The sequence below is a fragment of the Lepidothrix coronata genome, unplaced genomic scaffold (genome assembly GCF_001604755.1).
Source record: "Lepidothrix coronata isolate B3197 unplaced genomic scaffold, Lepidothrix_coronata-1.0 Scaffold101, whole genome shotgun sequence".
Lineage (NCBI taxonomy): Eukaryota > Metazoa > Chordata > Aves > Passeriformes > Pipridae > Lepidothrix > Lepidothrix coronata.
In genome coordinates, this window is record NW_016690281.1 from 2192635 (window position 1) to 2209244 (window position 16610).

The 16610-nt window shown below is 50.6% G+C and overlaps 1 protein-coding gene across 3 annotated transcripts in view; it reads left to right on the top strand.

The window, feature by feature from the left end:
* CACNA1H (calcium voltage-gated channel subunit alpha1 H) overlaps nucleotides 1-16610 on the top strand; it is a 151348-nt gene that overhangs the window by 23038 nt on the left and 111700 nt on the right. For 2 of the 3 annotated variants that reach the window (XM_017823053.1, XM_017823055.1), the window contains exons 1-4: nucleotides 8328-8478; nucleotides 9740-9832; nucleotides 11194-11305; nucleotides 13047-13180. In XM_017823053.1, coding sequence (XP_017678542.1) covers nucleotides 11213-11305; nucleotides 13047-13180 — 227 coding nt within the window. In that variant the 5' untranslated portion in view covers nucleotides 8328-8478; nucleotides 9740-9832; nucleotides 11194-11212. Of the gene's footprint in view, nucleotides 1-8327; nucleotides 8479-9739; nucleotides 9833-11193; nucleotides 11306-13046; nucleotides 13181-16610 lie in introns of those variants that run through there. The other variant, XM_017823054.1, reaches the window with a different exon arrangement.

The window sequence follows — 16610 nt, forward strand, 5'->3', positions numbered from 1 at the left end:
GATCCAGATCTGGAAGTTGAATGCTCTGTAACCCATAACCTCAAGAAGTTTGTTATGAGATCACAATCCTCAGTTTTATATATACCAAGATAGCTGATCCATTGGGAATCTGCCAGAGCTCCAGCAAGAAATGCAGGGACCCACAATTCCCACCTGCCATGTGTGGCTTTGTCCCCCAGTTTCAGTCCCTTTTGAACATCCCATGGGCTTCTGGGAGGAGATTCAGGGCCGTTTCCCCATTTTTTGGCTTAGTTGCATCTGAGATCTCTTGTTACCTCTGACCTGCTGCATCCAAACTGGGCCTCATTTCCTTGGGCATTAAGGGCTGGATTTGTCATCCCAGCACAGCCTAAGGCTCAGATGAAAGGGAATAACACTGGAGAGTAGTGCCAAGGAGGAAAAGCACATAGAGAGGATGAAAGAGCATTTTGGGTGAGCTGCATGTAACTGCATCACTCATGCAGAGAAGCCATTAAAGATCATGAGGCTCTCGGATACCACAGCAGCCAGGCTGCCAATTCCCAGGATAGAAGAGTCGTGGAGAACATCTTTTGGGATGTGTGGGAATGTATTTACACTGGCATTATAGCTGCTAAAGCACAGGGATGTGTCCCAGCTCTCGGGTGAATTCAGCTGTGACAGCCCAAGGGAAGGGCTGAGAACCTGGGAAACCTTTGTCCAGGCACCCCGACCTGCAGCAGGGACAGACGTGGCTGGTTTCCCAGGAACGAGCCTCCAGGCAGGATTTGCAGTGGGATTTGCTCCAGGCCAGCAGCTCCTTATAAATTCCTTTTCTCAGCAGCGTGGTGGTGTTGCTGGTGGCAGGTTTGTAGGACCCTCCACAGAGGGGGCCACTCGATGGCACCTGAGCTGAGGGGCATCCCCAGGTCCAGGGGTTCAGGTTCATCTCCCATGTGGGGCAGAGGCTCAGGATTCAGCTGCTCTGTTATGTCTCAGGGGTTCCTTCGGGCTTGGTGGGATGTGTCCAGTCCTGACCACTCACCTGCTAATCCAAGAGAAAGAACTGAGGCATCCAACCAACCCAGATTTGTCAGGGGAAACCTAGCCCTTCAACATAAAGAGGGAGGTTTGGGGCAGGGTGAGAAGGGTGGGAGAGGATGGTTAACCCCCCCTGGGACACTGCCATGTGTCACCTCTGTCATTGTAATGTCCCCAGTGGCACAGGGATGGCATCCCCATCACCTGCCTCATCCCAGAGCACCCCCAGGGACAAAGCACCCCTGGCACTGGGGTCCTTCACCTTCTTAGTTCATTTTAATTTGGGGAGTTATTGCTCTGCAAGCGTGGGACATGGAGTTCTTTGAAGCAATAAGTCGAAAATCACCAGCTGCTAATAAAGCTTGGTTTAAATTTGAGCTCATTTCAGTGTCACTCTGAACTGCCCCTTGAATCCAAGCTGCTTAAATTATTCTGAAAAATAATTGCCTCTATTCATCAGAAGAATGTGCCATGGATCCAAGTGTACCATGAAGTGTTTGATTGGGGATTTTATTTTATCCTCCCTCTTTTTTTTTTTCAATATTGCAGTCAGGAAAAAAAAACCCAAACCTCTTTGCTCTCCCAGTAATTCTCCCTTTGAACAGAGCAGGTCAATCCATCAAATGGCAGTGCTGGGGTAGGTGAGTGTTATCTGTCAGTGATGGATGTTGCTGCTTATGCAAATCCCATCACGAGATTCCAGGTGCAAAATGTTCAGCTCTTTGGGAGCAGGACTGAAGTTTTCCACGGCTGAGTTAAAGGAAGGAACTGTGCTGGCTGAGGAGAGCAAGTGTGGAGGTTTCTTGGGGCAGAGCACGGGGACTTCCAGAGTTGGAAAATTCCTAAAACTCGGTGTTCATAGAGTCATGGAGTCTCCTGAGTTGGAAGGGACCCACAAGGATCATCAAGGCCCTGCACAGGACACCTCCATGGGACCAAACCCAGAAGCTCTCGGAGCTCCGGGCTGCGGAGAAATCCCTCTTTTCCTCTAAACAAACTTCATGCCCCGTGAGCATCCCTGCATTTCACCTCTGTATTAGCCTTTCCCAGTTACTCAGGGCTTTCCAGCTGGATGACATTTGGTGTGGCTGTTTATTGACCCCGGGGACCACAGCCTTGGCTTTGTTGCCACCGAGTGACATTTGCGTGGCCGCGGCGTCACCTCGGTGCCAGCAACGGAGCCGGGGCTGTGGCACAGCAGGAACTGTGCCAGGGGAGGGGCAGCAGCTGCTCTTGAGGCTGATGTGGTTTAAATAAAAACCAGCCAGCCAGTCTTGACTTCACTGACCCAGTGAGAGCTGGTCAGGGTGTGATCCCAGCTGGGAAACGGGCACCCAGCCCAACCACGCTCCGGGTCTCTGGTTCCCTTGGATGCTCCCTTGGATGCTCCTGCCCTGCTGCTTGGGAGGGTTGGTTTGCTCTGGGGATGAGCAGAGGATCAGGTTTGTTCTGCTGCTCAGTGCTGGTGTTTGCTCAGTGACTCATCCCATCCCACCCTGCTCATGGGCAGCAGGATTGTGCCACCCTGGAGAGCCCTGGGCTGCATCCCTGAGCTGGGTCATGGTTCCTCCTCTCTGTCCTTCTTGTCCTTTGCTCATCCTATCCCACAGATGATTTGCTTTTCCATTGTTAACTTGACCATCACCATTATCATCATCATCATAGTTTATTATCATAAGTATCATCATTATAATTATAATCATAATAACAGTCGTTATTTTATTATCACATCAGATATTATTATATTTATATTTATATTTATATTATTGTTGTTGTTATTATTATTATTATTATTATTATTATTATTATTATTATTATTATTATTATTATTATTATTTTATTGCTCACTCTATACAAAGAGTGGTTTTTTTGGCTTTACCCAAAAGCCTCTGAAGTTCAGCCCAAAGCAGCTCAGCAGCCATGGCCAGATCCCGTTGGAGGACTGCAAATATTTAGAAATCCTGGATAAAGGCGATGGGGGCACATTGAATTTAAAAAGGCAACAAATTTTTGATGTGAGTGACCCAGTTTTAACATGAAAAACCCAAGTGGAGGGAGATTAGATGAGGCTGATGGAAACCTCCCTCTCTGGGGGCAGTTTGGGTCATTAAACAGGGATCAATGCTGGTAATAAATGACATTTTTAGGACTTTTGGAACCATCCCAGGCTACTCTGACACTGTCCCCTGTGCAAACACCAGCCCTGAAAGCCGTGGCGGGACACTAAGGGTGTGTAAAACACCTGAAGCATCTAAGAAAGGGAAGGAAAACCCAGTTCAAGGCCAGGTTGGATGGGGCTTGGAGCAACCTGAGGTAGTGGAAGTAGTGGAAGGTGTCCCTGCCCATGGCAGAGGGTTGGAATGTGATGAGCTTGAAGGTCCCTTCCAACCCAAACAATTCTGGGATTCTCTGAGAATCAGGAATCTTCCTGTGCTGATACTCCCATCTGCAAAAGGGACTTCTGCAAAGTTTAATTGCTTTGCTTGCTTGTTCTTGTACAGCACTTTTTCCTTGGATGGAGGAGGCAGAGAAGCCAAAGACCTTCTCTTTGCATGTTCAGGATTCCAGCTGAGTTTGCTTTCCCAAGGGTTGTGGTTTGGAGTCAGTGAGCTGGTGGAGCCATTGAGCTCAGGGCAGGCTGGGAAAATGGGGTGCCTTTTGTCAGGGGGAAAAAAAAAAGCCAAATGGGATGCAAATGTGCTCCCAGGGGAACTGCAGCCCTGGAGCAACTTCATCTTGGACTGACCTTCCTCAGAAGGGGACACTGTGACGTTTGTCACCCTGTGGGTGACAGCTCCTACTCCTCAGCTCCAAGGGCACGAGGAAGGTTGTTCCCCTTCTCTAACCCACCAGGATACTGGTGTAAACGGGAGAAATCATGAACCCAAAGAGCAAAGGAACCCCCAGAAGTGCTGCCCCACCACTCCCCTCCTCACTCTCTACAACTCCCTGACAGGAGGGGGGAGCCAGGTGGGGGTTGGTCTCTTTTCCCAGGCAACCATCAGCAAGACAAGAGGGCTCGGTCTTCAGCTGTACCAGGGGAGGTTTAGGTTGGAGATTAGAAAGAATTTCTTTCCAGAGAGGGTGCTCAGCCATTGGAATGGGCTGCCCAGGGAAGGGGTGGATTCTCCATCCCTGGAGGTTTTTAAGATAAGACTGGATGGATCAGTGCCATGGGCTGGGAACCACAGCAGTGGTGGATCAAGGGTTGGACTTGATGATCTCAGAGGTCCCTTCCAACCCAGCTGATTCTGTGATTCTATTCTATGATTCCCCAGTGTGTGAGCCGAGCTCAGCCGGGGCAGGGCCAGACCCAAATGTCCCCATCCCATGTCCCCATCACCCAGCCAAGCTGGCCCAGTGTCCCCATCACCCAGCCAAGCTGGCCCAGTGTCCCCATCACCCAGCCAAGCTGGCCCAGGAGCTGTCTGGGGCTCAGCCTCCTGCCTGGGGTTCCCAGGCTCGGGAAGCCAGGTTTCATCTCGGGGTTGCCATGACACTGAGCCGCCCCCGAGGCTGCGGCTGCAGCTCCCTGCCCTCCCTGACCCCATTCCCGAGGATTTGGTGTCTCACCCACGCCCGTCTCTCTCAGGCAATTACCTGCTCTGATTGCTCCCCCTCGCCTGTCACTGCTCCGTCGGTGCTTTTATCTATTTTAATCAAGTGAGTCAGGCAGACAGGGGGACCAGGCAAAACACTGCTCCCATCCCTGTCTCCTGGCTGGGGGAAGGAGGCCTGGGAATTCCAGGAGCGTGGAACGCTCTTGTTTGGGTGGATTCAGCGGGTTTGGGGGCTGAGCAGACTGTGGTGTGTTTAGGGACCGTTTGGGTTTGTTTGGGGTGAAGATCTCTGGCCCTGAGATCTCTGTGTGCCTTCCATCAGGAACAGCACCTTGGAATTGTTGAGGGGGTTGATCAGGATGCGTGGAAGTGGCAGGAACAGAGGATTTCCTGGCTGGCCCGAGCTCAGCCCTCGAGGGCTTCAGAGCAGTCACAGAATCATGGAATCAGTAAGGCTGGAAAAGGGAGGCCTGAAGGGACCTACAAGGAAGCTGGAGAGGGACTTTCCATCAGGAACTGTCGTGACAGGAAAAGGGGGAATGGCTTCAAACTGAAAGAGGGGGAATTTAGGTGGGATATTGGGAAGAAATCATTCCCTGTGAGGGTGGGGAGGCCCTGGCACAGGTTGCCCAGAGAAACTGGGGCTGCCCCTGGATCCCTGGGAGTGTCCAAGGCCAAGTTGGACAGGACATGGGCAGGGGGTGGAATTGGATGATCTATAAGTTCCTTTCCAACCAAACCCATTCCATGATTCTCTTTCTGCACTGCATGATGAAGGACATCACAACAGGGAAGTTTTCCAGGTTTGGGATGCCCTGGCTGCGACACATCTGGCACATCTGGGATGCTCAGGGCTGGAACCTGCCATGCTCCAGCCAAAAATGGCCAGATCCAGGAGCTCTGCCCCAAAATCAGCTCCCAGTCACCAAATCACAGAATGGTTTGGGTTGGAAAGGACTTTAAACTTATCCAATTCCACCTCCTGCCATGACCAGGGACACCTTCCACTAGACCAGGTTACTCCAGCTCCCATCCAGTCTGGCCTTGGACACTTCCAGGGATAATCTTAGTGCAAGGCAAAGGAATTTATTCCCATTTTGGGGGAGAAAAGCACATCCTGCACCAGACCAGCAGAACTCAAGATCCACTTGGGGCCGGTACCAAGTTGGATTCCCATGATGGCTCTTCTGTACCAAACCAGTGGGATGGAATTATCCCAGTAACTCAGGCTAATCCTTCCTTCAACCAGAATTCCCATCTCCAAAGTCCTGTTCCAGCTTGGTGCCTTTGGGGCTGAGATGTTGCTCCTGGGCTGTGTTTGTGGTGCTGCTGGGGAGGTCAGGATTGCTGAGGTGCAGCTGCCTCATTTTGTTTTACAATTCCTAAGCAAACGAACCCGAATGATCCAGTGCAGTATGGGCACTAAAAATAGCTTTTTAATCAATCAACATTTTAAAAATAAGAATGTTCCTTAAAATTATGCCAGCACCAGCCAGCGCTGCCTCTTGGGAATTTTATTCTGACTCATTTTTCTTCCAGTTCTGTACTTTCTTTGTTTTTTTTTTCTTCCCCTCTTTATTTTTTTCTTGCTCCTATTTACCAAATATCATTAAGTTTGGACTGTTCTCTGTTACTCTCTTACAAGATGAGGTGGATGTTGCAGGTTTTAAAGTTGTTTTTGTCACTGGTGGCACAGAGGAACAGGAAGTGTGATTGCTATAATTTGCTGGGATTTGGGCAACGCACCTAAGTATTGGTAAAACAAGCACTTGGTACTTTTAATTCAATATTTCCACTCTGGAGCAGCTTCCCATGGGTACCCAAACCTTTCAGGTGACCCTGATCACTCAGAGGTTGGAAAAGCCCTCCCAGCCCATGGAGTCCCCCCTGAGTGCTCTGAAAATCCCAGTCTCTCTCAGATATGTGTGTGTATATATATATTATTATATATATATATATGTGTGTCTGTGTGTCTGTGTGTGTCTGTGTGTATATTTAGTGCATTAGTCACATCTTAAACTATAAAAACTGAAACTTCAGTTAGCTGCTTCCTCTGTAAACATATGTTCCCCTTGTAACTATAATTTGACTTTTTTGGCTTTGGGTTCTGCCTCAGCACCGTGTGCAGTAGGTACAGATAGAACAGGAATAACCACGATCCTGCCAAATCCCAGCCTTTAAAATAATGGGTTCAGGCTCCAAAATCCCCTGACTGGCTTAAAAATAATAAGATTATGTGAAAATAGTGAGCACTGTGAGCTTGTCTTGCCGTGGTCCCGTTGCTGGGAGTCCTGTGGCTCCTGCCTTTCTCCAGCCTGGAAATCAGGGGTGGGATTGGGGTTGGTTGGGGAACTTTAAACGAAGCTGTGGCTGATGTCTCTGAAGGACCTGGGAATTTAAGCAGAGCCATTACAAGGCATGGGATGAAAGCAATGGAGTTTGTGGCACAGTGGGAATACAGTCCCAGCGTTTCTTGCTGTGTTTGTTGCAGAAATATCTGCAGAATTCGAGTGAGGGGTGGGAGAGATTATCTGCCTGAGAATGGGGAGGAGCAGCGTGGCTGAACTGATTGTCTGGGTTCTGGGGTGGCTGAGCCTGACCTGGACCCACATCACTGGAGGTTTCTGGGCTTTGTTTGGAGTGAGGAGGTGACTGATGGGGAGGGAATGAGACAAACCTGGGTTGAAGCCTGGCAGCCTGGTCTGTACTGAGGCAATTTAAAAAGAGATGTTGAGAAGTGACCTTTCCAACAAGACAGGCAGTTCATTTGCCTTTCATTTTTCTATTTAAGGGAAGTTTTAAGTTTTAAATAATGATTTTGACCTGCAGATCAGAAAATCCCCTTATAGATGTGTAAGGATTTACATGAGGGTAGGGAGGCCCTGGCACAGGTTGCCCAGAGAAGCTGTGGCTGTCCCATCCCTGGAAGTGTTCATCCCAGGTTGGACAGGGCTTGGATCAACCTGGGATAGTGGAAGGTGTCCCTTCCTTCTTTCCTTCCTTTAAAGGAACCTTTAAAGGTTTCTTCCAAGCCACACTATTTTATGATGTGAAAGTCTTCTAGAAACAGGAATTCTCCACCTTGTTTTGCTGACTAAAATGCATGAAATTCCTCCAACACACCCTTGAATCCCCATCTCTCTTTTTAAACCAAGTCAGGACCTTAGCTAAACTGGCACAGCAGAGGAAGGGAAAGGTCTTGCCCGTGCTGAGGCATCTTCTGGCAACCAGAGCTCTCCATCCTCAAGCCACTGGTCTTTGCCAGGAGGTGATTTCAGGAAAACCCCTTGGAAAGCTGATGAAGAGCATCAGCATCATTCACTGCACCAACAACAGCGTTTTGGGGCAGAGCCTGGTTTCTGTGCTGCCACTGGGTTAAACTCAGGATTAAATTTCAGTCCAAGGGCCGGTGCTGACCCCACAGTGCCGTGCTGGGAACAGGGAGCAGCCCCTCGGGGCTCTGCTGCTCCCCAGCTCCTTCCCAAAGGGCATCTGGGGAATCTCAGCTTGGCCCCGTTGCACCTGAGAGGTCGTTTCCCTGGAATCTGTGCCGGAGGGAGCGATGTTGAGCGACCCCTCTGCAGTTCCCTCTGCCTCCAGCGCTCCGCCTGGATCTCCCCGTCGCATCTTCTCCCTTTCCAAGCGAGTTGGGAAGTTGCTGCTGGTAAACTGGGTGGTGCTTTGGTGGCCTCCAGAGCAGCGGTTGCCATGGTAACTCCTCCGAAGTTCCCAGTTTTGCAGAGTCACGGTTTTAGCGGATCTGCCGGGGAGGGAGGAGCGGGAGGATCCCGGGAGGATCCCGGTGCCAGCAGCACACGGGTCAGGGCCACCCGGGCTGCGAGCAGAGCCCGTGGGGCTGAGTTTGGTGGGACCATCCCTCCCCTTCCGTGACCTCCTGGGTGTAAAACAGCTGGACAAGGTGTGTGGGAACATCCACAAGGCTTCTGTGCCAGGGGACTTCTGTCTTCAGCCACATCCTTCTGTTTGGGCTGGTGTTGAGCTGCTCTTGGAGGACTTTTGTCACCTTTCTTTCTGTTTTCTCCTCTTGACTGTTTTCCCCTCTTGGGTGTTTTCCCATTAAACCAGAATGGGACTTTTCTTCCTTGAGGGACATTCCAAACTGGCGAAGGCTCTGTGGGAAGGATGCTGGGAACTATAATCCCACCCTGCCAAAAGCATCACCTCCTGCTGCCCAGGGGTTTGCTTTGAGGCTGGATGGCTTTGGAGGGGGCTCTGGAAGAGCAGCCACTCAGGGGTTCAGTCCCAGCTTTTGGGGTGAGGAAGGGGCAGTGAACTGAAATCCCCTTGGATGTCTGAGCGCCGGCGGGAGGGAGGATTAGTCCCGTCAGGGCAGAGCCCTCGGGGTAATCCTGCTTTCCAATTAGGGATTTCACTGTCATTAATCTGATGGGAAAATAAATAGGGCAGGAGCTTAAAGCCTTTGAGGGAGCCAGAGGTGCAAGAGGAGAAGGTGGGCTGGAGGGGCTGAGCGGGACGGGACATCTGAGCTCAGACCCCTCCAGCACATCCTCCCGGGGAGGGATTGGGAATGACAGGACAGGAGCATCCCCAGAAACATTGAATCCCTGAGCAGGGGCTTCCTTCTCCAGTCTGTTCTCCAGCCAAAGCAAAACTGTTCCCTCCAGTGGGTTTTCTTCCACCTTTTCAGCCTTTCCTTCAAAGGCAGCACAAGTTTGCTTTTGTCTCTATTCCATCCCAAATTTGCTTCTGTCTCTTTTCCCACCCGTGGCTGTGCCTGACCCTGCTGACAACACTGGCAGCCTCTAAACACCTGTGACCACAATGGCACAGCCTTTCCTTTTCTCTTGGAAAATCAAACTCTTCTGCCACCCTAAAAGACACCAAACTTTGGTGTTAAATGGCCAGGGGGACAGGAGTGGCTCTGCCTGTCTCTAAGGAATCAGGGCTCTGATTTCAACTCCAGTGACAATTCTCCTCATGCAGGTGATTGTTTAACCATAAAAAGCCACAATTAGATCGTTTAGAAGGCTAAAAGAATAAAGTTTTTTTGAGATCTGATGAGCAGAGCACCTGAACAAAGGTCTGGGGCAGCTCAGAGCCTCTTAGCAGTTCAAAATTCACATGCTCTTACTTTTTTTGTACTTTAAAGAAAAAAAACATATCTACAGGTATAATAAGTGAAATGAATGCAACTGCAGGTTCTCTGGGAATGATACTGGAGCCCTGGGAATAGCACAGGAGCCCTGTTTATAGGGAGTTTCACATGGATTCCATCAGACACTGCAAATACTGTGAGTAGGATATGGCTGTGGTTGGGCTTTGGGTCTTATTGGGGCTGTTTCGTCTGTAGGACAGGGTTGTCACTCTGCTTCTAGTTAGGCAAGAGGGAAGGGGATCCAAACAGCCCCTAAAGATGAGGAAAAAGTCATTTAAGGGAGGGAGAAATTAAACCAACATCGGTATTTCAGTGGGGCACAAGTCCTCGGGGCTGTGGCCTGGAGCTCCTCCTGCTCCAGCTCCTCCTGCTCCACTCACCTGGGGTTTTATTCCATTTCTTTATCCTATTTCATGCATTTCCATTTCAGACAAGTGGGTTTCCAAGCCTGACATGTTTGGTTCCCAGCAAGGTGTTCCCAGCTCTGGCTTTTCAAATTGAAGCCCTCTCTAAAACAAGAAGTGGGTTGGGATCAGGTTTTAGGGAAGCTCTGAGACCTGACCCTGCTGATTTCTCTTTTTCCCCCTTATCTGGATAAATGACTGTGGGTGCAAAAGTAGTTTGATCTGCAGCCCTGCACTTAATCTTACTCTGCAATAAATCTTGTGCTGAACTGATAAAATACTTCTAAAAGCAGCAGGGATAAACATGGTGGGGTTTTTGTTCAGGTTCCCAAAGCAGAATTGCTGTTATCAGGAATAAGACAACGTCTGTGTGCTTCTCTCACACGTATGTGTGTGTGTTTGGAAGCAAAAAGGTTTATTCATACCCAGATGTTTCCAATTATTTTCCTAAAACAGTTCCCTCATTCATGCTCAATTTGTGAAACTCCTGTTCAGTTCCCCCAAATCTTTTTTTTTTTTTTTTAAATGATTTTTATTAGTCCTCCCAGCAGCAGGAACCAGCAGCTCTGGGGCTATTTTGCACTCCTGCAAATCACCACTTACTACTTGGATACTGTTACTGTTAGGTGAGGACTGGTGGGTCCTGGTTTACATCCTGTATCCCAAAATGTTGCCATCCTCGGCCCTACCAACTTGTGCCACCAGCTTGGCTCTGTTTTACCTTCATCCTTGGGCGTGGTGCAGATCCCAAAAGGGGAATCTGTAACTCCTTGAGATGTCCAACCCAGGTTGGAAGGAAACAACCTGCACTGAGCCCCTATTCCCGTGACTCCAGAGGGAAACAAGGAGAGTGGCCTCACTGGATGGAGCAAGGGATTGGGTACAGGCTGGGTCTTGGTGGTTGTGGTGCCTTTGTTTGCTCTCTTTACCTTAATAGGGAAAGATTTGGGGTGATCCACTGCTCAAACTGGGAGATCTGGAGGTGGAAGTTGTCCCGGGAGAAGGGTTTTGGATGGGAGAAGGGTTTTTGGTGTGTTCTTTGCCTCAGGCTCCCCCCTCCCAAAGCCTGTGCTGTCCTTAACCCTGCTCCCAGGTGGTTTGAGCACGTCAGCATGCTGGTGATCCTGCTGAACTGCGTCACCCTGGGCATGTTCCAGCCCTGCGAGGACGTGGAGTGCCAGTCGGAGCGCTGCACCATCCTGGAGGTGAGGATCCCACCCTGCCCTGTGTGCCTGGGATGGGTGGAGTGGAGCAGGGTGGACCCCTGTCTTGTCCCTTTTCCCCAAGATCCAGCCATGAAAGCATTTCCCAAGATGGTTTTCCCAAGAAGCGACACTTCCTCAGGCAAAGCCTCCAGGGAAACCTGCTGCCATGGCCTTGGGGGAGACCCAAAGGCTGACTGGGACTTGATCCAGCAAGATCCTTTCACTGCACACTTAATAAGGGAAGGGGGGGCTCAAAAGTGGGCAGCCAGCTCCCACTGGGGTCGTTAAACACTATTTAATTACAAAAGTCATGGCTGCCCCATCCCTGGAAGTGTCCAAGGCCAGGCTGGATGGGGCTTGGAGCAACCTGGGCTAGTGGAAGGTGTCCCTGCCCACGGTAGGGGGTGGAACAAGGTGATCTTTGAAGTCCCTTCAAACCCAAACCATTCTGGGATTCTATGGCCAGTTCCAAGGGGAGTCTCCCCCTTGCAGTCCATCAGTTCCACCCCTTGGATTTGTGCAGTCCGGTCTGTGCCATGTGGCACCGGGGACTTTGCCACTCCATTCCCTCCTTCGGGAACAACAGAGCCCGGGATGAGCCCGTGCCTGCTCTCCTGCACAGCAGAGCCCCCCAGCTGGAGCACAGCACTGCCAGGTCCCGGGATAAGTGACCTTTGGGAGGTGCATCCCAGCCCCTGGTTGGCCGTGCCCGGCATCCCGCTGGTCTCTCCTCCCTCTCCTGGCAGTGCCCTCGCTGCCATCTGCCCACAGGATTGGGTTTGGAAGCACATCCCGGCAGCATCTGGTGTGTGGGCTGCACCTTGGCACTGGGCTTCCTGCAGCAACTCATTCCTCAGGCTGGGAACCAACCTGCCGTGTTCCCAACGCATGACATCAGCCCAGGCAGGGATTACCATGTGCTCAGCTCCTTTGAATCCCACACGGATCTGCTGCTTTACCTCCCTTTGAGTGTCCCAGCCAGTGAGATCCTTCATGGAATCCCAGAATGGTTTGGGTTGGAAGGGACCTTAAAGATCCACTTGCCACCCACCCCCTGCCTGCTGTGGGCAGGGACCCATTCCACCATCCCAGGTTGCTCCAAGCCCAGTCCAACCTGGCCATGGGGACTTCCTGGCAGGTTTTCAGGCAGAAAAGGGCTTAGAGTAAAACCACCATTATCCCTCCCCCTGTCCCAGCTTGCAGGAGGGAGTGGAAGCCACAACACAAGGTGGAAAAGCCTGAACTTCTCCATGGAGGCTTTTGGATGCCAGTTATTAAATGAACTGAAATAATGGAGCAAAACTTCTGTGGAGTTTATTAAGGGAAAGGTTGGTTGGTAAAGCTGACAGTCCCTCTCCAGCTCTCCTGGAGCCCCTTTAGGCCCTGGAAGGGGCTCTCAGGTCTCCCTGGAGCCTTCTCTTCTCCAGTTGAACCCCCCCCAGCTCTCTCAGCCTGGCTCCAGAGCAGAGGGGCTGTGATGTCCATATAGATTTATCACTAGATGCATAAGAGCTGCTGACACTTCCCAGGCACTGGACTGACCCAGGAGCTACACTCAGGGGTTGCCACCACCCACGAGGTGCAGCAGCTTTTATTTTGGAGTTGGGAGGTGGCACTTTGGTGCCAGTGCTTCACCAGCCTGTCCATGGAGTGGCCACGTGGTGGGAGCACTGGGGTCTCTGCTCTGCCCGAGTCCAGAGCGCAGCAGAACTGACTGTGACCGTCTTGTCCCTCTCTCCAGGCTTTTGACGACTTCATTTTCGCTTTCTTTGCGGTGGAGATGGTCATCAAGATGGTGGCCCTGGGGATCTTCGGGCAGAAGTGTTACCTTGGAGACACGTGGAATCGCCTGGACTTCTTCATCGTGATGGCAGGGTCAGTAAAAACCTCAGCAAGGTTTGCTCTTCGCGGGGGGAAAAGCAGGAAAACCCCAAAAAGCCAAAACTGTAGGTTGGCCTGGCTGGTTTTCATCGTGTTTTGTGAAAGCTCAAGCCAAGGCAAAGTCTCATAATTCTTGTTTTTCGTACCCCACCTCGTAAGCACGCCCGTTTTTGGGGTGGGTTATGAATATCAGGCAAAAAAAAACAAAAAAGCCCAGAGCAGCTCAGCCCTGCTCCTGCTGGGACACCATCAGAGGGAGGCAGGAATTGGCCAAACGAGGAGAACTGAACCCAAAATTCTGGTTCAGAAAGTTGAAATCCCGGTGGAAGGAGCTGGCCAGAATTTCACCCAAATTACAAGTGCATGCAAATGCCTCCTGTAAACTCCTCTTGATTTACAGTTGAAAACCATCTCCCACAGCTGCTGGTTTGTGCAGGATGTGTTAACAACCAGGTACAAGGAGGATCCTGTTGCTTTTGACACCAGTTCCCTCACACCCACAGGGAATAACTGGGCGGACTAAAAGCTTGGCAAGTCTAAAACTTTTTTTCCAATAAATAAATGGGTTTAGAAACCTTGGGCTCTCTTACCTGCTTAGCAGCCCCTGGGAAGGGATATAATGCTTTAATTACTGCCTCAGTTCTGAATTCCTGGGTTTATAATGACCAACCTGGGGTTAATTAGAACATCCTTGTAATTTGTTGGGGCATTTTTCCCCTTCCATTAGTGATGTACCATCCCCACTGCACTAATGGAGTTTTGTTTTGCTCTGTGTTATTTGTCTGGAATACAATTAGGAACGGCCTGAGCGGTTTGAATAAAACATGAGCTCTCCTGAGCGGAGCTTCCTTTGAACCTGTGTGTGGTTCCAGCCCAGGAAGGAACATCAGGGACAGCAAAAGAACCAGTTAATGATTTTTTTCCTGCCAAAGCTGCTGCTGTGTTTAAGCTGCTGTTTAAGCGGGGAGGGAAGAGCGAGGCTGTGGTGGATGGGAGAACTCGGGATCAGAATTCCGGCGTCCATAACCAACGGCGTTTCCCCACGCTGGACGTGCAGGGTGGGCTCTCCTGAGGGGTGAGCAGAGGGTCATCCACGTCATCACACAGGTCATCCCAAAACCAGGAGGATGACACAGCACATGGAGGCAGAAGGGCTGAGCCCTCAGAGGCGGGGTTGGCACCAGGAGCTTTTTTCTCACAGCACCTGGGATGAGGGGGAAAGTGAAGCAGTTGGGTGGTTTTCCTGGGCTTTTCCCCACCCTCCATGGCTGGAAATGTTTCAGAAGGATGAAAGCATCAGAAGCACCAGGAGACCCCGCAGGGAAGCCCTGCTGCTGGTCTGGCATTACTCAGGTTGGAGATGAGGAGAGGAATAACCACTTCTGCAGCTGATCCTGGGCAATATCCAGATGATTTCGGTGTATTCAAGCCATACCTGGGATAGTACTTCCTATCTCTCAGAGGAGAGGCTGGACTGGGAGCTGGGCTGGCTGGTAACACTGATGGAGGACAAGGAGGAGCTGTGCAATGTCTGGGCTTCACCTCTCCCACCAACACCCTTGGATCCAGTGTCTGCTCCTAAAACTGGAGGTGGTTTTAGCAGGGAACACGCTACTGGAATAACAAGAGCTGCTTTTTCCAGCAAGCAGATGGATGTGATGGAGTTATTATGAGGCTTTTTCTGATAAGAAGGGAAACAAGTGAGAGGCAGAGCTGCCTGCTTTGTTTGTCCCGTTCTGTCTCCTCAAAGGAGCTGATTTGCCTCACCAGCCACACACCAAAGAGAGCGGAGGGTGAGCAGGGAAACTACAAAATAAACATATCTCCTGCCTCTAGCAACAGATTGTGTCTGAAGTTTGTTCCAGCTCTGAAAGCCCTTTCATGTTTTCCTCGCCTGAGAAATGTGCCCTGGAAAATTTCAAGCCAGGGGAGCTCGGAGCGGCTCCGTCTGTCCAGCAGCCAAGTTGAAAGCATTTCCTCAGCATCAGGAATGTTGTTCACAAGAGCTGAAACCAGAGAGGTTTTCTTGCGCATCCACTCCCTGGAGACGTTGCAGGCTCCCGTGACGTGCTTTGGACATCTTTTAACTTGACAGCTGAAGGGTTGGGAGCTGCTGGTGGCAGAAGACACCCCGTGCCTCCTGTTTTTCAGTGCCCAGAGGCTGTAGGGAATCACCTACCGAGTGCCAGCTGGAATTTTCCAGCTCCAGCAGATTTCTGTTGGACTTTTCCAAGGTATTCTTGGTTTACAGGTGTGATCTGAGAACAGGACCCCGAGCTTGGCCTTGACAAGGAAACCTTTGACTGTTTCTCTGCTTGTAGAAAGTCCAGTGTGGAATCCATCAAGTGTTTCAGGCTGGCTTCAGTGGGTAATATAGATCCCCCTGAGTCTTACTTTCAGATCCTAAATGGAATATCATGGAAATCCAAAGATTCAGGGTCAGAAAGTCCATTTCCTAGGGCAAATCCTGGATTATTCATCTTTTATCAGCTCCCCTGAAGTTCTAAGGGCCAAGTTAAAGTGAGGCTCCAGGAGCTGGCCCTTCAACATGCTAATTTTGGACGTGGTGGTACAAACCCAGCTCCCACTGGAGCATTTCCTACTCCTTTTCCATGCTATAGGAGCTCACAAGCTGTATCAGTTGCACTCAAATCCACTTACTCAGCCACCTGATAGATTGGGAACGTGCTGCCCTGGGGCCAGAGCAGTGAACACATCCAGGCCCTGGCACTGCTCATTTTGGGGACTTTAAACAGCACTTTGCCTATTCCTGCAAGGTCTGTTGTGAGCAAACCCCCGGTGCTGGCTCCAGACCCCTCCGTGCGGGTGTGAACGGGCATTCCCATGGTTTTCCCGCTGTGTGGTCCTTCATGGGGCACTGGGCTGGTTCCCAGTGCTCTGCTCCAGCTTCACAAACACACAGGAGATTTAAAGCCTGGTTTTGTGCCGTGCTGAGTTTTGAAGCTTTTAGAATAATGGAATGATTAAGGTTGGAAAGGACCTCTAAGATCAGCGAGTGCGGCTGTCAGTCCGAGTCCTCAGCGGGTCCTGTTCATCAGATTTGGCTCAGTTCCTGCATACAGGCTGGAAGGTGGGTTGGATTTATGAAGACTCACTAACTAATCCAGGAAAAAAAAATATCTCTGGAAGGTTATCACTGAAAACAGCTCAAAATCACCAGAGTCTCTGCAGAGCAAGGTGGGGGGAATGGGGCAAAGTCACCTCAGTGTGACACCAAAGAGCTCCAGGACAAAGCCAGAAGAGAAGCAAAACATCAGAACATCCAGATACTCCTAATTAAGCGGTGTGGAGCAGGGCAAGGCTTCAAGTACAAAGTGCAAAGCTCCAGCAGTGCAGAGCATGGGCACATGGGCAGTGATGAGCTGGCCCGAAACCAAACCTCCTCTGCCTGTGCCCAAAATCC